This window comes from Oncorhynchus mykiss, chromosome 21 (assembly GCF_057628025.1).
Source record: "Oncorhynchus mykiss isolate SJ-2025 chromosome 21, ASM5762802v1, whole genome shotgun sequence".
Classification (NCBI taxonomy): Eukaryota; Metazoa; Chordata; class Actinopteri; order Salmoniformes; family Salmonidae; genus Oncorhynchus; species Oncorhynchus mykiss.
In genome coordinates, this window is record NC_143042.1 from 33,031,865 (window position 1) to 33,059,496 (window position 27,632).

General features: G+C 41.7%; 1 protein-coding gene and 1 non-coding gene across 2 annotated transcripts; both read right to left on the bottom strand.

Moving 5' to 3' along the window:
- Positions 1 to 21,245: 21,245 nt before the first annotated feature.
- snapc2 (small nuclear RNA activating complex, polypeptide 2) lies at positions 21,246 to 25,693 on the bottom strand. The gene is made up of 6 exons (XM_021577688.3): positions 25,563 to 25,693; positions 24,934 to 25,172; positions 24,380 to 24,553; positions 23,050 to 23,806; positions 22,513 to 22,601; positions 21,246 to 22,108 (listed from the first exon to the last, which is right to left on the bottom strand). Exons 2-6 carry the CDS (start codon positions 25,162 to 25,164, stop codon positions 21,500 to 21,502), a joined length of 1,860 nt encoding a protein of 619 aa, XP_021433363.3. The 5' UTR covers positions 25,165 to 25,172; positions 25,563 to 25,693; the 3' UTR covers positions 21,246 to 21,499.
- Positions 25,694 to 25,839: 146 nt separating this feature from the next.
- Positions 25,840 to 25,921, bottom strand: trnal-aag (transfer RNA leucine (anticodon AAG)). Its single transcript has one exon. It is a non-coding gene; the product is annotated as a tRNA-Leu (tRNA).
- Positions 25,922 to 27,632: the final 1,711 nt, after the last annotated feature.

Consider the following 27,632-nt stretch of genomic DNA (forward strand, 5'->3'; position numbering starts at 1 on the left):
AACACATCAATCTCTCTCGCTGGCTCCTGCTGGCTGGCTCACCCATCTCCCGATGTTGCACTCCTCTCTCTCGCTCTCTCTCTCTCTCTGTCTCTCTCTCTCTCTCTCTCTCTCTCTAAAAGATGTGGGTGTTTATCAAAATTGGATTTGTTTTTTAATTATTTCTGAGTCTGTGTAATCTGAGGAACATATGAGTCTTCATGGCCACCCTGCTCTCCCTCCCCTTCTCACTGCTACAGCACCACTTGTCCTCTTGTCTCCTCTTTGTTCGTTCTTGAAAAAAATACTGCAAATGAAGGATGAGGATGTTGCCTTGTTATGGGGGACCTGGGAATCTTATGACATAAAATCACTATAAACTCCATAGTCAGAAGGAGGAGAGATAGGTAGGTAAATAAACAGCACCCGGTGTCACAGGAAGGCCAAGAAGATCATTAAGGAACTCAGCCATCTGAGCCGGTTCACCCCACTACCATCTAGAAGGCGGAGACAGTACAGTACATCAAAACTGGGACCTGAGAGACTGAAAAACAGCTTCTATCTCCAGGCCATCAGACTGTTGTACAGTCACCACTAGCCGGCCTCCGCCCAGTACCCTGCCCTGAACTTTAGTCTGTTACTAGCCGGCCTCCGCCCAGTACCCTGCCCTGAACTTTAGTCTGTTACTAGCCGGCCTCCGCCCAGTACCCTGCCCTGAACTTTAGTCTGTTACTAGCCGGCCTCCGCCCAGTACCCTGCCCTGAACTTTAGTCTGTTACTAGCCGGCCTCCGCCCAGTACCCTGCCCTGAACTTTAGTCTGTTACTAGCCGGCCTCCGCCCAGTACCCTGCCCTGAACTTTAGTCATTGTTACTATCCGGCCTCCGTCCAGTACCCTGCCCTGAACTTTAGTCTGTTACTAGCCGGCCTCCGCCCAGTACCCTGCCCTGAACTTTAGTCTGTTACTAGCCAGCCTCCGCCCAGTACCCTGCCCTGAACTTTAGTCATTGTTACTATCCGGCCTCCGCCCAGTACCCTGCCCTGAACTTTAGTCATTGTTACTATCCGGCCTCCGCCCAGTACCCTGCCCTGAACTTTAGTCTGTTACTAGCCAGCCTCCGCCCAGTACCCTGCCCTGAACTTTAGTCATTGTTACTATCCGGCCTCCGCCCAGTACCCTGCCCTGAACTTTAGTCTGTTACTATCCGGCCTCCGCCCAGTACCCTGCCCTGAACTTTAGTCTGTTACTAGCCGGCCTCCTCCCAGTACCCTGCCCTGAACTTTAGTCTGTTACTAGCCGGCCTCCTCCCAGTACCCTGCCCTGAACTTTAGTCATTGTTACTATCCGGCCTCCACCCAGTACCCTGCCCTGAACTTTAGTCTGTTACTAGCCGGCCTCCTCCCAGTACCCTGCCCTGAACTTTAGTCATTGTTACTATCCGGCCATCACCCGGTACTCAACCCTGCACCTTAGACTGTTGCCCTACATATGTAGTCATGTAACACTGGTCACTTTAATCATGTTTGCGTACTGTTTTACCCACTTCATATGTGTATATTCTGTATTCAAGGCTCATCCTATATAACTACTGCTGTACATACAGTGGCAAGATAAATTATCTGAACCCTTTGGAATTACCTGGATTTCTGCATAAATTGGTCATAACATTTGTTCTGATTTTCATCTAAGTCACAACAATAGACAAACACAGTCTGCTTAAACTAATAACACACAAACAGTTATACATGTTCATGCCTTTATTGAACGCACTGTATAAACATTCACAGTGCAGGGTGGAAAAAGTATGTGAACCCTTGGATTTAATAACTGGTTGACCCTCCTTTGGCAGCAATAACCTCAACCAAACGTTTTCTGTAGTTGCCGATCAGACCTGCACAAAGGTCAGGTGGAATTTTGGACCATTCCAACAAAACTGTTTCAGTTCAGCAATATTGTTGGGATATCTGGTGTGAACCGCTCTCTTGAGGTCATGCCACAGCATCTCAATCGGGTTGAGGTCAGGACTCTGATTGAGCCACTCCAGAAGGCGTATTTTCTTCTGTTGAAGCCATTCTGTTGCATCACCCAACTTCTGTTGAGCTTCAATTGGCGGACAGATAGCCTTACATTCTCCTGCAAAATGTCTTGATAAACTTGGGAATTCATTTTTCGGTCGGTGATAGCAAGCTGTCCAGGCAGCAAAGCAGCCCCAAACCATGACGCTCCCTCCACCAGACTTTACAGTTGGGATGAGGTTTTGATGTTTGGGTGCTGTGCCTTTTTTCCTCCACACATTGTGTTGTGTGTTCCTTCCTTCCAAACAACTCACCTTTAGTTTAATCTGTCCACAGAATATTTTGCCAGTTGCGCTGTGGAACATCCAGGTGCTCTTTTACGAACTTCAGACGTGCAGTAATGTTTTTTTGGGACAGCAGTGGGTTCTTCCGTGGTGTCCTCCCATGAACACCATTCTTGTTCAGTGTTTTTCGTATCGTAGACTTCTCAACAGAGATGTTAGCATGTTCCAGAGATTTCCGTAAGTCTTTAGCGGACACTCTAGGATTCTAATTAACCTCATTGAGCATTCTTGCGGCGTGCTCTTTCAGTCATCTTTGCAGGATGGCCACTCCTAGGGAGAGTAGCAACAGTGCTGAACTTTCTCCATTTATAGACAATTTGTCTTTCTGTGGACTGATGAACATCAAGGCTTTTAGAGATACTTTAGTAACCCTTTCCAGCTTTATGCAAGTCAACAATTCTTAATCTCAGGTCTTCTGAGATGTCTTTTGTTTGAGGCATGACATCAGGCAACGCTTCTTGTGAATAGCAAACTCAAATGTGTGATTGTTTTTTATAGGGCAAGGCAGCTCTCACCAACATCTCCAATCTCACCTCATTAATTGGACTCCAGGTGAGCTGACTCCTGACTCCAATTAGCTTTTGGAGAAGTCATTAGCCTAGGGGTTCACATACTTTTTCCAACCTGCACTGGGAACGTTTTAATGAGGTATTCAATATAGACAAGAAAAAGACAATAAGTTGTGTGTTATTAGTTTAAGCACACCGTGTTTGTCCATTGTTGTGACTTAGATGAAGATCAGATAGAATGTTATGACCAATCTATGCAGAAGTCCAGGTAATTCCAAAGGGTTCACATACATTTTCTTGTCACTGTACCTCTTCTATTCCTTTACTGCCCATAATGTATATACACACCATCATATACATATATATTTATATTCCAGACTCTGACATTGCTACATAGATTTCACTTAACGTCTCTGCCTTTGAATTCGGGCAGACATTTTTTTAGCATCATTCCACCTTTCTCTAACACTCCAAGATTTCATATTGGTATCTTCTATTGTAGTTCAGCAGCCACGCGTGCAGTGAACATCTGTGGCTGGCTATAGGGCCCTGAGTGGAATCTACTGTACTGTATGTTGCACTCTGTGGTTTAATACTGTAATATTAACAGCGTTACACTGCCACCCTATGGCCAATAGTTGACGGTGCACCCAGCAGCCTACATCCAGAGGTAAGGTCAGTTTTTTCCAATCATGTCACGTGACCTATCCTCTCTCTCATCCCTCTCTTCCTCCTTCTAATATCATTCCCCACCTCCTCCTTCTCCATCCGATATCATTCCATCCCTCCACCCTTCCATCCATCCCTCCCTCCATCACATATTGCTCCTAGCCAACAGACAAATCCTGTCTGTCACCAGCAGCTGTTATAGTGTTTAGGGCCATGAAATAATGTGTGGATGAAGGACAGGCAGGTTGAACAAAGAGAAAACAAAGCATACAAATCCATAGATGTATATTTCTTGTGCAATTCATAGGCCACATTGAGTTTTTTCTTTCATAATTTTGATCTGGTGTTAGAGCATAAACCTAAGCTTATAAATCCAGGCCGCATCACATCCGGCCGGTGATTGGGAGTCCCATAGGGCTGCGCACAACTGGCCCAGTGTTGTCCGGGTTTTGCCGGGGTAGGCCGTGATTGTAAATAAGAATTTGTTCGTAATTGACTTGCCTAGTTAAATAAAGATTAAATACACATATATATATATATATATTTTAATTATAAGCCTAACTGTACGCACCCCAATCTCCAAATGCTTTTGGGAACTCGGACAGAAAAAAGTTCATGTTGATCCACTGAGTCAAAAAGGTTTAATTCATTAAGAGAAACGCTGTGAAATGCAGAGTTGAAAATAAAGAGTAGGGAGGGTCAGAGCAGTAGCCTAACGTTTGGGAAAGACGTGTGATTATTGTGAGGCGCAATACAAATTCGACAGTCACAACACGGGACGTCAAGGGGCTGTACTGTCAGAGTTAATTGGAGTAGTAACTGAAATCTGGACACTGACTGTAGGTCTATAACCTCTCACAAAGCCTAATATAATATGAACTACTACAGAATTAAGCAGTTATTGCTGTAAAATGATACACCGAATCAAATGTCAATTCTGACCGGGGAACAGGAGTAGAGAAAATATGATTTATTTCTTTCAGTATTTTGAGAGAATAAATGTGCAGTTAGGGACCGTCTGTAAAGGTGCTATCTTTATCAGCTGATAGAATTTCAACCACAAAATATGCATCCAAGCCGAACTGAAATCTTATCGAAAAATCTTTTAAATCTTTTTTTTTTTTAGATGAATTGAATTTTCTCTCCGGTCCCTAAACATCTTTGCTGCGGGAGAGAAGCAGAGAGGAAAGAGAACTTTACCTATGTCAACTGGACGGAAGTGTTCATTCTATACATGTATGAGATATATTCTAGGGCAACAAGTAATGAAAGAAGAGTAGCTGCATGTATATATACTGAACAAAAATAGAAATGCAACATGCAACAGTTTCAAAGATTTTACTGAGTTACAGTTCATATTAGAAAATCAGTCAATTTAATTAAATTAATTAGGCCCCAATCTATAGATTTCACGACTGGGAATACAGATACCTTTTTAAAAAATGGGTCTCACAATGGGCCTCAGGGTCTTGTCGCAGTATTTTTGTGTATTCAAATTAACAATCAATAAAATGCAATTGTGTCCGTAGCTTATGCCTACCCATACCATAACCCCACCCGCACTCTGTTCACAATGTTGACATCAGCAAACCGCTCGTCCCACACGACGCCACTTCTGCAATTGTGAGACCAGTTGGGCGTGCTGCCAAATTCTCTAAAATAACGTTGGAGGCGGCTTATGGTAGAGAAATGAACATTAAATCTTCTACCAACAGCTCTGGTGGACATTCCTGCAGTCAGCATGGCGATTGCACACTCTCTCAATTTGAGACATCTGTTGCATTGTCTTGAGTGACAAAACATTTTAGAGTGGCCTTTTATTGTCTCCAGCACAAAGTGCACCTGTGTAATGATCATGCTGTATAATCAGCTTATTGATATGTCACACCTGTCAGGTGGATGGATTATTTTAGCAAAATAGAAATGCTCAGGGATGTACAGGGATGTAAACACATTTGTGCACAAAATTTGAGCGAAATAAGCTTTTTGTGCATATGGATCATTTCTGGGATCTTTTATTTCAGCCCATGAAACACGGTACCAACACTTTACATTGCGTTTATATTTTTGCTCAGTGTAATTATAGACAAGTTGACCAACAAATAGCCTACCAAAATGTCGGAAATTATATCCAGAAACATAGGCCTATCTACATGAGGCTTTAAAAAAAAACATGGGCCTTAGATTTTCACTTTATGGGTTATTAGCAATTGCGATCTAGAAGAAAAAGAAATGCACACCTATTTAGGCGAGGTGCTGGCTAGCGGAGTAGAAAACTACATAAACGAGTCATCCCGCAGTGTTTGTGATTATACCCTGATGAAGACAGCTTGGCTGTCGAAACGTTGGTAATTAAATGTTGCATCTGAACTCCTAGAGTATGCGGCTCTCTTTTATTTTCAAGTTATTAGCAATTGCAGGCAGGTGCGGGTGAACAAACAGCTGACCCGCGCATCACTAGTGACCACACACCACACCTCAATCGGCTAAGGCCCTGAAGAGCAGCCGATTAGTAGCATCCGGTGTGTTTGAGCAGGGTTAGAACGAAAACTTGCTAGCCCAGTACACCAGCTTTGACCCCCTGTATTCAGATGCCTGTATGATGTTATCAGCTGGGGACAGCTGCTGTTATTCTGGCTGTGGTTCAAACTCAAAGTAAACAGCCCTCGGCCCTCAGCCCTATGCCCTTGGGGGAATCCCCGCGGCCATATTTGTCGTCGGTCCAAATGATTAGCCAAGCAAGGGAAGTTTGCAACCCCCTCAGCCCTCGTTTTTAATTTTGTTTGCGAGTGTACAATTATGTTCACCTCGGGGACTGAAATGCCCCATAATTAAATTCGCAATGATTGTTCATCCGCTAAGAAAAGTCCACCAAAACTTAAAACCTCAACATCAATATGAAATCAACATACAAGTGTAAGTAAAAAAATAATGTAAATAAGTTAGAAATTGTGCTACTAATGCATAAACATGTATCATAAAAGTAATTATGTTTTTGTTTGGTTAGCTTTTGGAAATGGTAGAAATAAAACATTTTCCTTCTTCAGAAGTAGCTAGTTAGCTAGCAGTAGGCATATATTGATAATTATATAGTTAATATAAGTAGACATGCAATTATAATTGACTGTAGTGCATATAAAGCACCCACCTACCGGGTGGCTGAAAACATAATCATTGCGGGATGAAAGAGTGACAAATTTCCGGGCAAGGGCGGTACATTTAACTTATGTCAGAGTTATGCTTAAACTAAATCTTTGAGTGCTTTACGATAAGGATGGCTGGTCATGGCTGGTCGACGATTCACGCTCAGATAATTCGTTGAGAGCCCCGAGACAAAAGTACAAAGGTATTTTATAGCCAAGATACACCCCTTTCAACCTACATGACGGACAACAGATATATAGAATGGGTCACAAGGTTAAGATCTGTATGAAAGATACCTATTGTCACGTCTGCTCCCGCTCTTCCCTCTCCCTGGCGCTTGAGGGCGCCAGGTTGCCCTGCATCACGCACTCCTGCCATCCATTACGCACACCTGCCTTCCCTCGTTACGCGCATCAGCGATATTGGACTCACCTGGACTCACTATTCACCTGTTTATTTCCTCCCCTATATTTGTCAGTTCCCCAGCTCTGTTCCCTGCTGCTGCCTTAATTGTTTTTGTCTGTGTTATTAGTTTGCTGACACTGTTCCTGTCTCGTGCCATGTCTGTACTTTATTACATGTTTTACTCCCAGTACCTGCTTCGACTCTCCAGTGTCCTCCATGTGACACCTATAATACATAGCAGACAGTATCTGCTGTGTCAACAGTTTTCATTGTGTAGAGACCAGTGTCTGGCCCTCCGACTCCAAACTAGAACCATGTCGGCCTGGTACAGTATAGAACAGAAACATTAATTCATGCTCTGGAATGCTCTTTAGGTTTTATCACCCAAAAGACATTGTAGATCTCCTGTCAGTGTTATTTCCCAGAGGCCCATCCTCAGTAGAATCCCCACACAATAGTTAACAGAATACTCTATTATGTTGACTAAAACAACCATTTGATGCAATAAAAGTATTATAACATAATCTTGCAATTTTTCCACCATACTCTCAAACCCCAGCTGATGGTGCTTCCGTTTGTGTGTGTGTTTCTGATGGTGCTTCCAGGTGCACACTAAAATATTAACGAAAGGTAGGTGGCATCAGAGTTGGCCTCATTTATAATTCAGGACACACACACAGTGGAGGCCCCTCAGAGGAGGAAGGGGAGGACCATCCTACTCAGCGAATTTCATAAAAATTTAAATAGTGAAATATTAAAGTTTATTTCTAGATTCAACTATAGAAAACATATTAACATCACCAAATAACTGATTAAAACACACTGTTTTGCAATGAAGGTCTACAGTAGCCTCAACAGCTATTTTCAAAAACATAGGAGGCTTATTGTTCTCACCCCTTTCCATAGACTTACACGGTAATTATGACTACTTCTGGAGGACGTCCACCAACCTATCAGAGCTCTTGCAGAATGAACTGACATGTTGTCCATCCAATCACAGGATCAGAGAATGAATCTAGTACTGAAAGCACAAGGTACAGCTAGCTAGCACTGCAGTGCACAAAGTGTGGTGAGTAGTTGACTCAAAGAGAGAGAAAGACAATAGTTGCACAGTTTAAAACAAATATTTTTTTCTGAAATGAAGGAGAAGCAGCAGAGATATATTTTGTAGCATTTTATTTATTTTTGTATACCTTTCACGCTAACTAATGCAGCTAATTAAGCCTACTCGACAACCTGACTCAGAGAGGACTGCTATTTATGTTAGCTAGCTGGCCAAGGCTATCCAACACTGCAACTCAAATCGAGCTAAACATTTGTTTTTATTAATTTATTGCCACCGAGGACTGCCGGTGTAACTGCTAAACTCCTTTCTGTACTGCGTGATTGTACACATGGATTGGATTGTGGGTTTACTAAAGCGTTAGTTCTGGTAGCTATGTAGACTATGGCGTTAGCTAATACGGTGACAATGATGTAGGCTGTGTATCGGTTATGGTATGAAGGTTTGGCTTAGAGAGGTTTTTTCGCATGGTCACAGGCAGCTGTTGTGCTGTGCACTAATGTCCACAAGCGGAGAGAAAAGATGAGAGGAGGAGAGCACATACAGTGCCTTCGGAAAGTATTCAGACCCCTTTACTTTTTCCACATTTGTTACGTTACAGACTTCTTATAAAATGGATTAAAACATAAATAAATCCTCAGCAAGCTACACACAATACCCCATAATGACAAATTAAAAACAGGTTTTTAGACATGTTTGCAAATGTATAAAACATTTCTAACAGAAATACCTTATTTACATAAGTATTCAGACCCTTTGCTATGAGACCCGAAATTGAGCTCAGGTGCATCCTGTTTCCATTGATCATCCTTGAGATGATTCTACAACTTCATTGGAGAACACCTGTGGTAAATTTAATTGATTGGACATGATTTGGAAAGGCACACACCCGTCGCTATAAGGTCCCACAGTTGACAGTGCATGTCAGAGCAACAACCAAGCCATGAGGTCGAAGGAATGTCAGTAGAGCTCTGAGACAGGATTGTGTCGAGGCACAGACCTGTGGAAGGTTACCAAAAAATGTCTGCAGCATTGAAGGTCCCCAAGAACACAGTGGCCTCCATTCTTAAATGGAAGAAATTTGGAACCATGTGGTGATGGGAGAACCCTCCAGAAGGACAACCATCTCTGCAGCACCCCACCAATCAGGCCTTTATGATAGAGTGGTCAGACGGAAGCCACTCATCAGTAAAAGGCACATGACATTCCCCTTGGAGTTTGCCAAAAGGCACTTAAAAACTCTCAGACCATGAGAAACAAGTTTCTCTGGTCTGATGAAACCAAGATTGAATTCTTTGGCCTGAATGCCAAGTGTCACGTCTGGAGGAAACCTGGCACCATCCCTACAGTGAAGCATGGTGGTGCCAGCATCATGCTGTGGGGATGTTTTTCAGCAGCAGGGACTGGGAGACTAGTCAGGATCGAGGCAAAGATGACCGGCGCAAAGTACAGAGAGATCCTTGATGACAACCTGCTCCAGAACGCTCAGGACATCATACTGGGGCAAAGGTTCACCTTCAAACAGGACAATAACCCTGAGCACACAGCCAAAACAACGCAGGAGTGGCTTTGCTTCATAATTATGGGGTATTGTGTGTAGATTAATGAGGGGGAAAAATAAATATTTAATCTATTTTAGAATAAGGCTGTAACATAACAAAATGTGGAAAAAGTCAAGGGGTCTGAATACTTTCCGAAGGCACTGTAGATGAGAGAAGGACTTATACAATGAGCACAGTGATGGTGTATGTGTTTTCTATGAAAGTGAACTTTGTGTGAGGGGGATCAGGGGTGAGTTCATCCTACCGATTCTGTTGCAAAGCATTTCTTGGACAGAAGCAAACAGAACCAAACGGGGATGGACTTACCTGAAGTTGTCCAATAAAAACTCTAGTTTTTGTACTATTGATTACACCCCAGATCAGCTAGATGCAGTCAAACGTGTGCAAGGCGGTACACACTGGGCAAAAACTTGTTGAATCAACATTGTTTCCACCAAAACATCTACGTGGGAAACTCATTAGATTTGCAAAAAGTCATCAACCACCAGGGCATTTCATATTTTTTTCACCTGACTTTTAACCTGCCGATTTTGTAGATATCCAACTGGTAGTTACAGTCTCGTCCCATCGCTGCAACTCCCATGCTTGTGTTAACCCGGAAGCCAGCCGCACCAATGTGTCGGAGGAAGCTGGCGCCCGGATGCCACAAGGAATCACTAGAGAGTGATGGGACAAGGACATCCCAGCCGGCCAAACTCTCCCCTAAGCCGGACGACGCTGGGACAATTGTGCGCTGCCTCATGGGTTCCCCGGAAGCGGACGGCTGCAACACAGCATCGAACTCAGATCTGTAGTGACGCGATGCAGTCCCTTAGAACGCTGCGCCACTCGGGAGGCAACATTAGCTATTATTTTGCCTCAATCACACTAGACCTGAATCAGAAGATGAAACCATAGGCCAAACAATTGAAGATTGTTATTCTGACGTTTTCTCAGTGCAATTTGAGTTATATTAGTCAATCTGACAGTGTAAAGTTATTGATCTGTCAGTTTCCCAAGCTAATTCCCTACTTTTCACAGACACAGTAGTAAACAGCTCTAATGTTACAGGTTTCACTGTCATGGTGCATAGTAGAGGTCTGCACACAAATGCATGTAAAGATGTAAAGAATGCATGTAAAGATGTAAAGAATCAAGCTAGCTAAAGCATTTACTGCATATGAATCTCTGTGAGACATTCTTTTTCAGTCATATCCAATACCAGGTGTATCAATCTCCATTCTTTGAATGATGCTGTGTCTGCATGTATGACTGACAATTATACACTTCAACAGTGTTTACCACTCCTGCTCCTGGGACATCAATGATTACACATTGTAACTATGCAATAGACTAGAAACATGATTTAAGTAAAGGCTGATTTGTAATTCATATATACAGAAAAAAAACCTATGCATATCTATCTCCCTTCATAGTATTTCAATGTGATACTTAATTTCAACAAGTGGAGAATGTGAAACACTTGATTGAAATACGTTAATTATCCAGGTGTTATAAATACATAATAAATGCATTATAATTATGATAATTGTAATATTATATTATAAATACCAGTTCAATCTATACTTCAATGCACATATGGTGTGCATTATAAAACGAGGAAGAAAGACGAGGTGTAGAAGACAAAGGGAAAGAGGTAAGAACAGAGGCAGACAGCATATGATTCATGAATTTACAGTGCTACCCTAATATTCTCTCAGTTCAACACAATTACAGTGTCTCTAGCGGTGTCTCCTAACCAGCCTTGGGCCCCCAGTTGGCCTGAAGGTTATCTTAAGAGTGGGTGAGGTGGTGATGACGGGACTGGCTTCCTCTCTCACGTCAAAACATACATGCAGACGAGAGACATGGATAGAAAGAGAGCATGATTAAGCCTTGTTTTTTTTTAGTTCTAACACGATCAGTCATCATAATCATCAGGAGGTGAAATCACCCTGTTTTTGTTTGCTTGGAAATGTTGATACTGGGGACCGTTATCTGAAGAAACTGTGTAACCAAGCATTTATAGCAGCTAAGAAAAGCATTGCCATTAATTGGAAGGTTGGTTATCCTCCCACAATGTCTAGTTATGTGTCACTAGATTTGATTTATTACAAGATTAAGAAAATACTGAGCAACTTTCATAAGGTCTGGATGCCTTATATGGAATTTCAGTACGACTAAAGGAGTCTGTATTGAAAACATGCCCACGTCAGGGGAGATTCCTATTTAGGCAATCCCTAGAGGCTGGGCTGCTCAGTCCTATGGAGGATGTGCTATTTCTGTGTGTTAATGTATATTTGAGGTGTTTTTTGTTGTTGTTTCCAAACCTTTCCCTTGGGAATTAAAAACACTAAAGAGGTGAACTGGGAAGGAAATTGTGTTGGGAGAGAGTTAAGTTATTACTAGACTGATGGGGGTCGGGCGTGCAGGGGGCTTGGGCTGGCTGGTCGGAAAATTTTCTATATGGAGGCGGCATATTGGATTGTGTAAAAATTAAGGAAATTAGCTTTTGATTCCAACAAAAATTCTGGGGAAAAGTACCGCAGACCCCCCCACCAGGTTATGTCCCCCCACTTCTAAAACCAAAGTGGCGCCATTCTGTAGACTAGGTTGAAGCAACCTCATGATAGGTATAGGGAAAAATCGAATATCATGTAGGAGCCTAAAACTATTGATGTAATATGGAGCTGGGTGAATGGAATATGAATGACAGTCACCCAATATGCTGTAATAGAAATAAGAACATGCTCATAACAATTTTTTCAAATCCTCCATAGTCTTAAGCAGCACCGGTCACACACACACACACACACACACACACACGCACTATTCTGTGTTGAGCGGTTAACAAATAAACAGGTCCTCCTATATGCTTAATTCATGCAACTTTAGTTGTGATACAAACGTTGGGATATATGTTTAGATTTTTAATACATTCTAATGCTGCGTGAGGCAATTCTAATGATGATTTGAAAAAGTTGCATGAAAGGCATGAGCCCTGATTTGTTTCTTGTGCACAAGCACTTGATAATATTCTCACCAGGCTTCGAGTATCCCAGCGGCATGCCCCTAGTGTGGCCGCAATATAACCTAAAAAATCCATGCCTTTTGCAGCCAAAGTGGCCGTTTTGCCCTTGGGCTGAATATAATAATTATAATTCCCCTCTAGCTGCCGTGCTCCGAAGCACCTCTCACTCACATGGATCTCTCAGATATCTCAATTCTTATTAGTCAATGCCCATCACGTGATCGATCGGGTCCTTCTCACAGACATCTCGGCTAAGAAGTAGGCTACAAGTGAAGACAGACACATCGGGGATGCAACTGCATGTCCCTCTATTGAATTCTCATATTGAAGATGTTAGAACTGTCAACATTTAGCCTACTTTTAGTGAGCCAACAAGATGATCAGGCCTAACGAACAGAAAAAACATGTCAATCTACTATTCCCCCATAGTACAAAAGTTGACATATTCTATTGGTCAACTTGTCCTTCTGTGCAATAAATAAATATTCCAAACATACTCTGGGACAGTTGTGGGATGCGATAGATTCTAAATTCATAAATTCAGACTACTCTTGGTGGACTAAGATTTTTTTTTAGTTGGGGCCAGTCCTAGAAATGCAGGAAATGAGCTATAGATGCCCCCCAAAATTCTGAGGGCAGACCCCCTGCCAGGTTACCCTGGCAGGGGGTCTCGGAACAGGAACATGGGAATAAAAGAACATGTCATCTATGCATTTATATAGGGAATGGAGGACGCGTTTCCTGTGGTTCACATTCATGCCAGGTAATGTGCTTAATATTAGGAAATCTGATAAATAAATAAATATAGTAGGCCTAGTCAATAGAAAGCTGATAGGATCCTCTTTTTTAAATAGAGGCCATCAAAACTCTGTTTTCTCAAGCATAGCCTATACAAATGTTGCGCAGCATGACCTCATGGGGTGTTCGACTAGATTTCTTCGAAAACATTTGCAATGATGTCAGAGTGATTTGAGGGACAATAGAATGCTGAGTGCCAGGCAGTCAGCAAGTTTGAGAAGCTACTAATGACCATCAGCAGCATCAGAGAGTGGAGAAGCCTAGTTACCGTGTCTAAACGGTCACATGGAATGTGACTGCGCTCATGACTCGTGACTGCCGGTGTGGCGGTAATATGGTCACCATAACAGCCCTAGTACTATCTCATGTCAGTGTTGTAAAACTTTAACAGGCGGGATTGACCTGTGTGAAATAATGACTTGTGTTGAAAAGACATTATCAGCGAGTTTGCCATGGAGGAATCACATGAGTTGAGGATCACATTCTGCTTCTTATCAGAGATTGGGAGCGTGGTAAACCATACAACAGTGATACAATTGAGAGTGCGAGCAAGTGTTTCCTGTAGATGGATCTGGCAAAGGACGGCTTGCAGTAACTGCAGGATCAACAGAAGTCCCAGTGAACTTTCTCATGGACACTTGACAAATTCACAGCTGATTCCACTCAATTACTGCAAAACCGTTGATAAAAATTAAGTTAATTTATAAGGGAGTATAAATGTGTTGGATTGCATTGGAACCCTCTTGTGCTGTAGTGGTGCAGAGTCATATACAGTCAGGTCCATAATTATTAGCACCCTTGATAAAAATAAAGAATACAAATACTGAGCTATATTCTATGCTAATTATACTAATACAATTGCTCAGAGAAAGAGATGTTTAACAAGTAATACAAAAAATGTCTCAGGAAGATAGGGGTCAAAATGTTCAATACTCTAGCAACCTCCCCTTGGGAAGATAACACTTTTCTTCAAATGTGTTATGAGATTGGAGAACACATTGGGATGGATCTTACACAATTCCTTATGGACTGCCCTCTTCAATTCAAACCACAGGTTTTCAATGGGTTTCAAGCCTGGAAACTGAGATGGCCATTGCAAAATGTTGATTATGTGGTCAATTAACAATTTTTTGGGTGGATTTTGATTAGTGCTTGAGGTTATTGTCTTGCTGGAAACCTTGAATCCAAAACAAGACACATTCATTCATTAATTAATGCATTTGTCCATCCATTCCATTGTAAACAAACAAGGTGTAGCTTCAAAACATGGTTAAAGAAATCATGTGGTTGTCACGGACTGTGAGTCCTTGCATCTAGAGCGTTGATCGGTTGGTTGGTTGCAGAGAATTAAAAAATAAAGTACGAAGAACATTTATTGCCGCATGTGAATAACAAGCTATACAATTTACAACCCTTTGTTATCTTCTACAATGGTAGCTCCATTGGAGCTACATATCTCTTATTTATTGCCTTGCCATCGCATCACTTCCCTCCTGTCCTCACACCAAGGCTATAATAAATCCTATTTAGAGATCAAAGAGAGGTGATGGTTAAATATTGGAGCAACAGCTCGTTTGACACAGACCACCTCCCTTTAGTCACTTCTAAGTCATTGTATATACAGCGTAATATGCACCTCAGCTCTTGTTGAATGTCATGTTAAGATAGCGGTTGCCCCTGAGCAATCATGGCTCTCAAGAGAACCCATGCTATGGATATACTATGGTGTTTTCTACTATTGATGGCAGTTATAGGTAAGATCCCATACTGAATGCATTTGAATGGAAAATACTTTCCCTTTTCTATGCTTTGTGTGATTTTAAATTACATTTAACCCAAAAAATGCAAACATATTTTGAGCTTAAAAGTCCAATACAGATATTTTTGGGTAACAGTTAGTAATGTACCTGTGTCCCCCCCCCACCCCAATTAGAATGGTGAAAAATAAACAAAAACAGCTTCTTAGCAAAGAGCAATTTCTCAAGCAAGAATTTAGCTAGGACTGCCTGGGAGTTGGTCTGAGTGGGGAGGGGAAAATTAGCTATTTGGAACTTTCTGTCTTATTGGTCTATTAACTAACCAACTCAGATCTAATTGGATCTGAAAGATGAGACTCTCAACCTGGTATAAATACATTGACTGGAAGCTAAATATGTACAGTGCCTTTAGAAAGTATTCACACCCCTTGACATGTTCCACATTTTGTTGTGTTACAGCCTGAATTTAAATTGAGATTTTTTGTCACTGGCCTACAGACAATAACCCATCATGTCAACGTTGAATTATGTTTTTTGAAATGTTTACAAATTATTAATTAAAAATTAAAATCTGAAATATCTTGAGTCAATGAGTACAGTATTCAACCCCTTTGGTATGTCAAGCCTAAATAAGTTCAAGAGTCAAAAGTTGCTTAACAAGTCACATAATAAGTTGCATGAACTCACCCTGTGTGCAATAATAGTGTATAACATGATTCTTTATATTAATACCCCATCTCTGTACCCCACACATACAATTATCTATAAGGTCCCTCGGTCGAGCAGTGCATTTAAAACACAGATTCAATCACAAAGACCAGGCAGGTTTTCCAATGCCTCGCAAAGAAGGGCACCTATTGGTAGATGGGTACAAACAAAAGCAGACATTGAATATGCCTTTGAGCATGGTGAGGTTATTAATTACACTTTGGATGGTGTATCAATACAGCTGTCCTTCTTAACTGAGTTGCTGGAGAGGAAGGAAACCGTTTTAAAGATTTCACCATAAGGCCACAGGTGACTTTAAAACAGTTACAGAGTTTAGTGGCTGTGATAGGAGAAAACGGACAATTGATCAACAACATTGTAGTTACTCCACAACACTAACCTAATTGACAGAGTGAAAAGAAGGAAGCCTGTACAGAATGAAAATATTCCAAAACATGCATCCTGTTTGCGACAAGACACTAAAGAAATACTGCAAAAAATGTGGCAAAGTGTTTGAATACAAAGTGTTATGTTTTTGGAAAACCCAATACAACACATTACTGAGTACCACTCTCCATATTTTCAAGCATAGTGGTGGACGCATCATGTTATGGGTATGCTTGTAATTGTTAAGGACTGGGACATTGTTTTTCAGGATAAAAAAAAATAAAATGGAATGGAGCTAAGCACAGGCTAAATGCTACAGGAAAATCTTATTCAGTCTGCTTTCCACCAGACACTGGGAGATGAATTCACCTTTAAGCAGGACAATAACCTAAAAGAAAAGGCCAAATCTACAATGGAGTTGCTTACCAAGAAGATTGTGAATGATCCTGAGTGGCATAGTTCCAGTTTTTACTTAAATCTACTTGAAAATATATGGCAAGACTTGAAAATGGTTGTCTAGCAATGATCAACAACCAATTTGACAGTGCTTGAAGAATTTGTAAAATAATAAATGGGCAAACATTGTACAATCCAGGTGTGCAAAGCTCTTAGAGACTTACCCAGAAAGACCAAAGGTGATTCTAACATGTATTGACTCAGGGGTGTGAATACGTATGTAAACTAGATATTTCTTTATTTTATTTTCAAAAAATGTACTAAAATGTCAAAAAACCTGTTTTCACTTTATCATTATGGGGTATTGTGTGTAGATAGGTGAGAAAAAAAATATTTAATCAATTTTGAATTCAGGCTGTAATGCAATAAAATGTGGAATAAGTCAAGGGATATGAATACTTTATTTAGTTATTTTTTAGTTATAGCGGTTGCCATGCCCTCAAGGGGCCTAATCTGGGGTGGCTCCATATCGATATCTTTTCAGGGTACATACCTCTGTGCCAAATTCGGTGCTTTAATCTATTTGTGATGGTAAACACAGAAATCATGTTAAACATATATTATTTTGTTGGTAATCATGGTAAAAAAAAAAGGAAAAGAAAATTGGTAACTAGCTGATTGACAAAGTTCAGAAATTTCAGAAAGATTAAAAAAAAAAAAAAACTGGTAAAACGGACCTCTATTGCCTCTGTTAGGGTTAACAGCTGGTAACTTAAGTTAGTGTTAGTCATCAGCAATACAATACACTTTCTATGGCTGTTATAGGTATACTTAATGGGTAGGCTAATTAAGTTGAATGGAACATGTATTAGATTCTCTAATGATGGGTGTGGTTTTAAACTGCATTTGGCTGCTGGTGAAGTTATAGTCAGCAATACAATATACTATACCACTTTTGAGGATTTATCAGGCAATTTTTTTAAACCTCACTGATTGAACCTCCGAAAAAAACACAAAAATGCATGCATTATATTAATTACGACTTTTTAAAGTATCAGTGAGTGAACTGTGAAATTATGGCAATGATAATTAGACCTGAGAACTTGGGAAAACTTTCTATGTGTATAATCAAATTGTAGTCATACTACTGTATAGTCAAACTCGGAGCTTAATTCGAACTGGATCCAAGATCCGGCACCTCTCTGTTTCATACCGGAGCCCCAGACCGAGGGTGATTGACGGTCATCTTGAACTTCTTCCATTTTCTAATAATTGCGCCAACAGTTGTTGCCTTCTCACCAAGCTGCTTGCCTATTGTCCTGTAGCCCATCCCAGCCTTGTGCAGGTCTACAATTTTATCCCTGATGTCCTTACACAGCTCTCTGGTCTTGGCCATTGTGGAGAGGTTGGAGTCTGTTTGATTGAGTGTGTGGACAGGTGTCTTTTATAGAGGTAACGAGTTCAAACAGGTGCAATTAATACAGGTAATGAGTGGAGAACAGGAGGGCTTCTTAAAGAAAAACTAACAGGTCTGTGAGAGACGGAATTCTAACTGGTTGGTAGGTGATCAAATACTTATGTCATGCAATAAAATGCAAATTAATTACTTAAAAATCATACAATGTGATTTTCTGGATTTTTGTTTTAGATTCCGTCTCTCACAGTTGAAGTGTACCTATGATAAAAATTACAGACCTCTACATGCTTTGTAAGTAGGAAACCTGCAAAATCGGCAGTGTATCAAATACTTGTTTTCCCCACTGTATGTAACCACATTACCGTAAATGTAAAAAAAATGTTTTTTTGTTATTTTACAGCGTTATTCTAAAATGTGTTAAATTGTTTTTCAATCTATACACAATACCCCATAATGACAAAGCAAAAACAGGTTTTAATAATTGTTTGCTAATTTGTAAAAATAAAAACTGAAATATCACATTTATAAAAGTATTCAGATGCTTTACTCAGTAATTTGTTGAAGCACCTGGCAGCGATAACAGCCTGGAGTCTTCTCGGGTATGACGCTACGAGCTTGGCACATCTGTATTTGGGGAGTTTCTCCCATTCTTCAAGTTCTATCAGGTTGGAATAGGAGCGTTGCTGAACAGCTAGTTTCAGCTCTCTCCAGAGATGTTCGATCAGGTTCAAGTCCGGGCTCTGGCTGGGCCACTCAAGGACATTCAGAGACTTGTCCCGAAGCAACTCCTGCATTGTCTTGGCTGTGTGCTTAGGGTCGTTGTCCTGTTAGAAGGTGAACCTTCTGAGGTCCTGAGCGCTCTGGGGCAGGTCTTCATCAAGGATCTCTCTGCAATTGTATTTGTTATTCTTTCCCTCGATCCTGAACATTCTCCCAGTCCCTGCCACAGAAAATGGTAGTAGGTGCCAGGCGCACCGGTTTGAGTGTGTCACGAACTGCAATGCTGCTGGGTTTTTCACACTCAACAGTTTTCCGTGTGTCAAGAATGGTCCACCGCCCAAAAGACATCCAGCCAACTTGACACAACTGTGGGAAGCATTGGAGCCAACATGGGCCAGCATGTTGACACCTTGTAGAATCCATGCTCTGAGAATTCATGCCCTGACCTGAGGCTGTTCTGAGGACAAAAAGGGGCATTCATTTTTATAAACTCGTACCGGGCTACTTTCAGACGAGTCTCGTGAGCGTCCTGGACCGACATGTAGGTGTTCGTGAGAGTCTCACCTTTCCAAAGAGGGTTCATATTAGTGTGTGGCCCAAACTGTTCGGATGCTGCAGACAGAAGTTGGCAGATTGGCAGTACCGAATTCAGACGAGTCTGACGCTTGTGGGGGCCGTAGAGCAAAACGGAGAACACCATCGTGTGTGTGAGAGTGTCATCTTTCCATAGAGGGGTCACAATAGTTTGTAGGACGTTCGGACACTACAGACGTTTTTGTGAAGACCGATTTTTCAGGATGTCTCTTGGTCAGACAAACACAGCTGTAGCGCTGCCACCTTTCACCGCAAGTGCAGAAGGCCAAAACAGAAGGCCAGCAGTGTTGAGATGCAGCCCATGCAACAACAAAAAAAGATATAGCTTAGACAGATTTTTATGTGTATTTAAAAATAAAAAAAATGCTAATTATATCCCATGTGGGCGCGGACATCGACTCTAGTTAAAGGGATAATATGCCATTGTTATACAAAGTCTGACTTTAAAAGTGTGGCATAACACCTTCACCAAAAAAGTTTTTATTAATTATCCTCCTCAGTAAAACATGATTAGCTTGGGGGACCATTTGTAAATATATTTTTTCTCCACTATCATAGAGAATAACCCTAACCCACCTTATGGTGGCCGAGTGGGCTTGCAGTACGAGGCAGAGGGAGACTCCTCCACCGTCTCCCTACCATGGAACACAGGCACAGGTGGGGATTCTATTCAAACCTATACTAGATGCCATCTCCTGACGCTGTCACCCTTGAGCAAGTCACTTAAACACTTTCTCAAGGGGTTAAAAAGCAACAAAAACATGATAAATAAAATTGGACAGTAAAGCTTTGTTCTTACTCTTTCTTCTCCTAAAGGTGTCCATCCAGGAGACCATCTACCAGTTCCTGGGGGGCTGATAGGGACGCAGACACCTGATAGGGACGCAGACACAGACACCTGAACCGACCGACCTCTTCAGGGCAACGTTTTGCATTGAGTGACCCTGGCAGCCAATCAAAGGCGGAAAGAAGGACAGAATGCCACATTTAAAATGTATTATATACTGTATTTCTTTGTCGTCAAAATTTGCAAAAATTAGTCTAGCGCTTTTGGAATTTCTGATGCTCCCAGAATGTCTAGCTTTCATTTCAATGACTGTTAGCAAGCTGGACAAAAGTGAAGAGACTATAAATGAAGGTCCAATATAATTTCTACAAACTTTTGATTTGGTTTTAGTAATTTCAATGTCGATAGACATCGTTTTGCTGCGACAAAAAAAAAAAAAAAAAACAGATTGTATAGGCTCTCGGGCCTTGAGTTTGACAATTGTCATTCAACCGGTTTAAAAAAGCTGTAAAATATGTTATACTGTGGTTGCACTTTATAAACTGGTGTACTTTCATGGTAAATTACTACATAGGGATACTATGGAGGAGCTAATGTTGACTTTAAAAACCTATTCCATACTTAAATACCTTTTTTCAATATTGCCTGACAGTTTATGATAAGCAGACCGGAGATAAAGTCACTCTGAGATGTCTTGGATCATCCTTTAAATCAGTGTTTCATCGACCACCGGGAAAAAAACAGACTGGAACAAGATCTGTATTGGAAGGTCTCCTCTTTGGGAGCGACGACTGAATGAAACAGCAAAAACTGTTTTACCAATGATATGATGCAACTTATGCCAGTTTGACAATTAGCAGTACTCATTTTTAACGTTGGTACTAAAGCTAATGAATAATGTTGTAATATCACATGTATATAATAACATGGCCTAACAACGTGTCTGTATACAGAGAACAGATATTGAACACTCAAAACATCTTTGAAATGTGTAATAAAATCAAAGATTTATTTCCTGACTCATTTTTGTAAACTGCATAATATCAAAGCAACCAAAAATGACAAACCACAATCAAATGAACCATGAATGAAGGTTAAAGTGAGACATTTCTAATTAAAGAACTTAAGTACTGCTGTACTAATCCAAGGCTTTAGAACATTCTATGAAATCCTCAAGTTGTCAGCTATTTTGTTTTTTTTTGTTTTGTTGTCTCAAAATGTAAACAAAATGGAGGCTACTGTAACACAACCTCGTCCAGCGACTGGATCTGTTTCCGTGCCAACAGTTTCAAAGGCACCATGAAGGGGTTAAGGGGACAGAGTCCCGCCTTCTCCCAGTCAGATTTTCTTTGCGTAGCCGTCCCTGACTTTGCTGACGTGTCATTGGTCGTGGGCGTTTGTCCCTGGGCTTGTCCATTGTCCTGTGAAGGCGCGACAGTCTCAGTTCCCGCTCTTTCCTCTGTACTCCCCTGCAACGGCACAGCCCCATCCTTAGCAACGGAATTGGAACACCCGGCGACCAGGTTGGCAGGCACCACCGTTGCAGCCACACCCTGATTGGTTGAGGTTAATTCCATCCCATCACTTCCCAGACCATCTGGCATTCCACTAATAGCCACACCTCTTCCTCCTTCTACCTGACTCCCCTGTTGTACTTGAAGTGGGGCCCCCACCTTGTCACCAGCATCTAGACTTGGGGGCGTTGTCACAGCAACAAGTATTGCTCCTCCATCTGTTGCTCCATCTTGTCTTCTTTGATCTCCCGCTGCTGAGGACCAGGGCCTCCCAGTACCAGTGCCCTCCTGGGTCACTTTGGGAACCGGGGCTGAGAACCGTTCATGGACCTAGGGGTGAGAAGAAAACAGAGCAATGTTGTCAAAAATCTCTCAAAAAGGGAGAGATGGTGGAAAGAATATATTAAAAAGAGAAAACGTAAGATGGTGGAGAGGTCTGACTAGCAAAAGGGCAAACTCCCTCACACAGAAATGAGTGAGGTGGAGATCTATGACCCATCCGCAATTCTAGGCCTGGGCCCGTACTCACAAAGGGTCTCAAAGTTGGAGTGGTGATCTAGGATCAGGTCCCAACTCGTATTCCTTGCTAAATTAAAAAGATAAACTGATCATAGAGCTGCACTAATACTTTGTGGATAAAGTCCCAGGTCTTATTCATTATGAATTAAAAAGCTAAACTGATCCTAGATCAGCTGGGCAATCTGATCTTAGATCTGCAGTTGAGTGTACAGTACCTGGAGCAGGTGGTGCTGCAGTCTGGCACAGTCCAGGAGGGGGAGCTCTTCAGGCAGAGACATCAGCAGGTCCAGTATTATAGCACTTTCTGGGGAAAAAGAAGTCAAAGAAGAACAGGAACAAGAAGAAGATTATGATGAGGAAATGGGACAGACTGGCCAATCTTTTTGCAACATATGAATGTGACAGAGCATGTTGACCACATTGGAAATAGCCTAGTGCTCTAATGTGTTATCCTCTTGACCCAAATGCATCTTTACAAGCAATTGGTTGTATAACAAGCAGGGTTGGGGTCAATTCCATTTCAATCCCGGTATATTCCAGAACTACACAAAAATTCAAATTATCTTCAACGCTTTTCAAATGGGAATATGAACAATTAAAATTTGGTTAACTTTCTGAATTGACTGGAATTTAAAATGGAATTGACCCCAAACCTGGTAAGACATGTAGAAAGAAAGAAACCAGATTATCGACTGTCATAAGGTAAAAAGTGTATAACTTACACCCCACCCCAACAATAGCTATCATCTCACCCATAGGAGTCAGTTTGAAGCATTCACTCTGCACATGGACCGTACTTAAGAACCGATAGATTTTCTCAAAGTCCACAATGCTCCCCAGGCCTGTGTATCTAGGTGTGTTCTCATCCGCATGTTTACTTTTCCTTGGCCCAGCCCCGGGATGCTGAGGCTGCGGCCTAATAGAGGAGGCTGCAGCAGAGGGCTGTTGTTGTTTTGACACATCGGCTGGGGCAGGAAAGGACGTCACTGCCAGCTGAGCGGAAGGGACGTTGGACATGGTCTGCCCATGCGCGCCACCTTGTGCCACCGACTGGGACTGCAGTGTTGTAGTAGGACCAGACAATGAGGCAGAAAGGGACTGTACAGGCATTGGTACTGTAAGCAGAGTGGAAATGGCAGACCCTTCTTGAATCTGACTGAGGATGCTGGAGTTAGAGCAACCAGGCTGGGGTAGGGCTCCAACCGTAGAGGCTGGTGTAGTGGTCCTGCCTCTCTGTTTGGACGCGCCAGAACCGGGGTTCATTGTGGACGGCTGGGTGGCAGGAACACCAGAGACTGCAGGTGGTGGTTGGGGTGTAGAAGCAATGTTAAACACTATAGGGCTCTTAGATACCCCTGAGGGGGCTAGGGTTTTTGGGGAGATAGGTGTGGGTATGGGTCTAGGTGGTATGGTCTTGAAGTTGGAGCGTTGTTGCTTAGGGAGGTAGTCTTCTCGAGGCGGGTCCGAGTTGGTCAGGCTGCCGGGCTCTGTGGCTGAGATAACTAGCATCTGGAGAGAAGATTGAGGGAGAAGGGAAGAGAGCGATAGAGGGGAGATGGGAGAGAGAGAGTTTGTAACTTTCAATCTTGAATATGCCTAGACTATCATCTAAATATTTAAGCCTCGTCAAATCAAATGTTATTGGTCGCATACACATATTTAGCAGATGTTATTGTGGGTGTAGCGAAATGCTTGTGTTCCTAGCTCCAACAGTGCAGTAGTATCTAACAATTCACAACAATACACTCAAATCTAAAAGTAAAATAATGGAATTATGAAATATATAAATATTAGGACGAGCAATGTCAGAGTGGCATTGACAGTAGAATCAAATACAGTATATACATATGAAATGAGTAAAGCACTATGTAAACATTATTAAAGTGGCCAGTGATTCCATGTCTTTGTATATAGGGCATCAGCCTCCAAGGTGCAGGGTTGAGTAACCAGGTGGTAGCCGGCTAGTGATGTTTTAGTCCATATGTTTGCACTGTTTTCTAACATAATTGCCCCTTTTGAGATACTTTCACCTTCCCTTGAAAGACGTGGTATTGTGAAATATATATATATAAGTGAACAGACCTGAGCGAAGGCTGAGGTAATGGGTTCCTCCAGAGCTCCAGCCATATCATGGGCCAGTTCAGCCCACAGCTGGATGGGCTTCAGGGCTGCCTTCTGCTCAGACCTCTGCTTCTTCACCTGGCCCACCACCGCTCTCAGCACATGCATCATCAGAGACTCCAACTGGGACTGGATCTGGGAGGGAGAGTGGATGGAAGAGAAACACTAATTGGTGTGTTGTGTATGAACGTACGATACAGAACTGGACACACACACAGTCATGCGCAGCTAACCTTGTGGGGCCATACAATTCAGTCCCATTCAACATCCTATTTTCCCTAACCCTAAATCGAACCTTAACCCCCCTAGAAATAGCATTTAAACTTATGGGAACCAACATAATGTCCCCAGTTGTCAAATGTTTGTTTACTATTCGTGTAGAGAGCGAGACACCGAGAGAGACACAGAAAGAGACAGACAGACAAACAAACAGAGAGACAGAGAGAAATACATATCTCACATGCACAATGAATGATCGTGACCTCAATTTGAAATGCACTTTCTAGCTAACTTACTTCTTCTCTGGACTGCTTGGGAAGTTTTTCGTGCAGGGCCTCTAGGTCTATTGCCCCGTGAATCCCGCCAGTCATCTTGTTCTGCTTGTTGAGGCACCGCAGCAGGACCTGTTGCTCCGTCCGACTCCATCCCGTGCAAGCGAACTTTGGTTTTCGCTTCGAGGCAGTCTTTTCGGTCTTCTTGTTCACATAGCGCGTCGGTTGTATTCGAGAACGAGAGGGCGGCTTCATTGTGTTAGCTAGGTAGCAACGTTTAGTTAGATGGAAGACAAACAATTAGACAGGAGCTATCGTAGCTAGCACTGGTCCACGCGCATGCGTCGGGTTTCCAATTAGCGTTACGCGCTGACGTATTCGCGTGGACCAGAGCTAGTCTGGCGGTATACAAAGTGCTCAAGTCGTTTTCCTATTTTGGAGTAATGGCACCCTGTACAGACAGAGACAACTTATCCAGCAACACATTTGCTTTGATGAAAGGATATAGTAAAATGGAACGCGACAAAAGAGTGCAGAGGCAACTCGTTGTCGTCGCGCGAAAGACCAGAGTTAGCTTGCTAACTACAAAGCTATCCTTGTCCCAGTCCCTAAATTATAGTTTGTTATCGACGTGATAAAGTGCAAGTAGATACCTGTAAATGTTGAGTTTTATCCGGAAAGAGTGAATCCTGTTCTGTTTCTACACCTAACCTTGACAACACGTTTTCTGCTCAAGAATCAATACACTACGGACTGCCGCAGGTTAAAAAAAAGTACGAACAATGTACCACTCGAGAAACGCGTTCGGGAAATACAAACTACATTTTGTAATGATGTGAGTGACTTTTGCACATTAAAGGAAATATATCATAGATTATAGTCGTATATAAAATATAATTATTTATGAAAATTTAAACAAAGAAAAAACATTGGCAGCGGTGGGATTCGAACCCACGCCCCCGAAGAGACTGGAGCCTTAATCCAGCGCCTTAGACCGCTCGGCCACGCTACCGTTGCGCCCAGAATGAACTGTACAAGTTTATGTTTCGTTCCTTTGAATTCATCTGACTCGCTAATGAAGACCAGCAGACATATCCCACCATTTACACTACATAACCAAATGTATGTGGACACCTTTGCTGATATAACACCCTCCACTCTTCTGGGAACGCTTTCCATTAGATGTTGGAACATTACTGCAGGGACTTGTTTCCATTCAGTCACAAGAGCGTTAGTGAGGTCGGGCACTGATGTTGGACGATTAGGCCTGGCAGCCAGTCGACGTTCCAATTCATCCCAAAGGTGTTCGATGGGGTTGAGGTCAGGGTTCTATGCAGGCCAGTCAAGTTCTTCCACACCAATCTCCACAAACCATTTCTGTATTTTTTCTACTTTGTGCACCAGTAGCTGTGTGTGGGTAAAATCACTGGGAAAGCAAAGCCACCTATATTACTTGCTATGTGTTGTAATAGTTCAATAATTTATTCAAATGCCTTGCGAATGTGATATTGGCCTAAAGACCGAGACAATAAGAAGACACAGTGGCAGGATAAATTCACTGCACCTTTATTTGATCACAAAAAGTCCACAAAGCATATTGCATGTGGGTGATTTTAGCAAATACGGGGCTTCATGTGTCTCAGGGTTAGATCTTTAATACAACATTTTCATTTAGATTTGTTTATTTCACATTAAGTAGAGACTAAAATAACCTTACATTTTTCAGCTTTCAAAATGTTTTTTAATTTTATTTTCTAAAGTATTTCATGTCTGTATTTCACTGTTTTGCACTATTTTTGTCCTGTCTCACCCAGACACTTTACATTCTGTATGTACTACACTTATAAAAGTCTTGATAATTATAACATTTTTAATGCACTTGTTGTATTTAGGATCGGACCCTTTTTTTCAATTTTCGCCTAAAATGACATACCCAAATCTAACTGCCTGTCACGCCCTGGCCTTAGTTATCTTTGTTTTCTTTATTATTTTGGTTAGGCCAGGGTGTGACATGGGTGATTTATGTGTTTGTCTTGTCTAGGGGTTTTTGTAGATTTATGGGGTTGTGTTCTTTTAGGTGTCTAGGTAAGTCTATGGTTGCCTGGATTGGTTCTCAATCAGAAGCGGGTGTTTATCGTTGTCTCTGATTGGGAGCCATATTTAGGCAGCCATATTCTTTGGGTATTTTGTGGCTGATTGTTTCCTGTCTTTGTGTTTTATGCACCAGTTAGGACTGTTACGGTTTTCACGTTTATTGTTTTGTAGTTTGTTCATGTTTGAGTTTTCTTATTAAAAAACCATGAACTATAACCACGCCGCGTTTTGGTCCGCCTCTCCTTCCCAGGAAGAAAGCCGTGACACTGCCTGTAGTTCAGGACCTGAAGCAAAGATATGCATGTTCTTGATACCATTTGAATGGAAACACTTTGAAGTTTGTAGAAATGTGAAATTAATGTAGGAGAATATAACACATTAGATCTGGTAAAAGAAAAAAAACATTTTTTTCAATATTAAAAAAAAATCATCTTTGAAATGCAAGAGAAATGCCATAATAAAATATTGGAGTTTAGGCGCAATTTAGATTTTGGCACTAGATGATGTGCAAAGTTTCAGATTGATCCAATGAAGCGTTGCAATACTGCACAATATTTTGTATCAAGTCTGCCCAAATGTGCAGAATTGGTACGTAACTATAGAGAACATACAAAAATGATATGGTAATA

Bases quoted from the DNA above. Each gene is read 5' to 3' on its own strand.
- snapc2 (XM_021577688.3), bottom strand. From the start codon at position 25,164: ATGAAGCCGCCCTCTCGTTCTCGAATACAACCGACGCGCTATGTGAAC. The intron at 22,602-23,049 runs GTGAGATGATAG...CTTTTTCCCCAG, and splicing joins CTTCAAACTGACTCCTATGG to AAAGTGCTATAATACTGGAC. The intron at 22,109-22,512 runs GTACTGTACACT...TCTCACCCCTAG, and splicing joins TGCAGCACCACCTGCTCCAG to GTCCATGAACGGTTCTCAGC.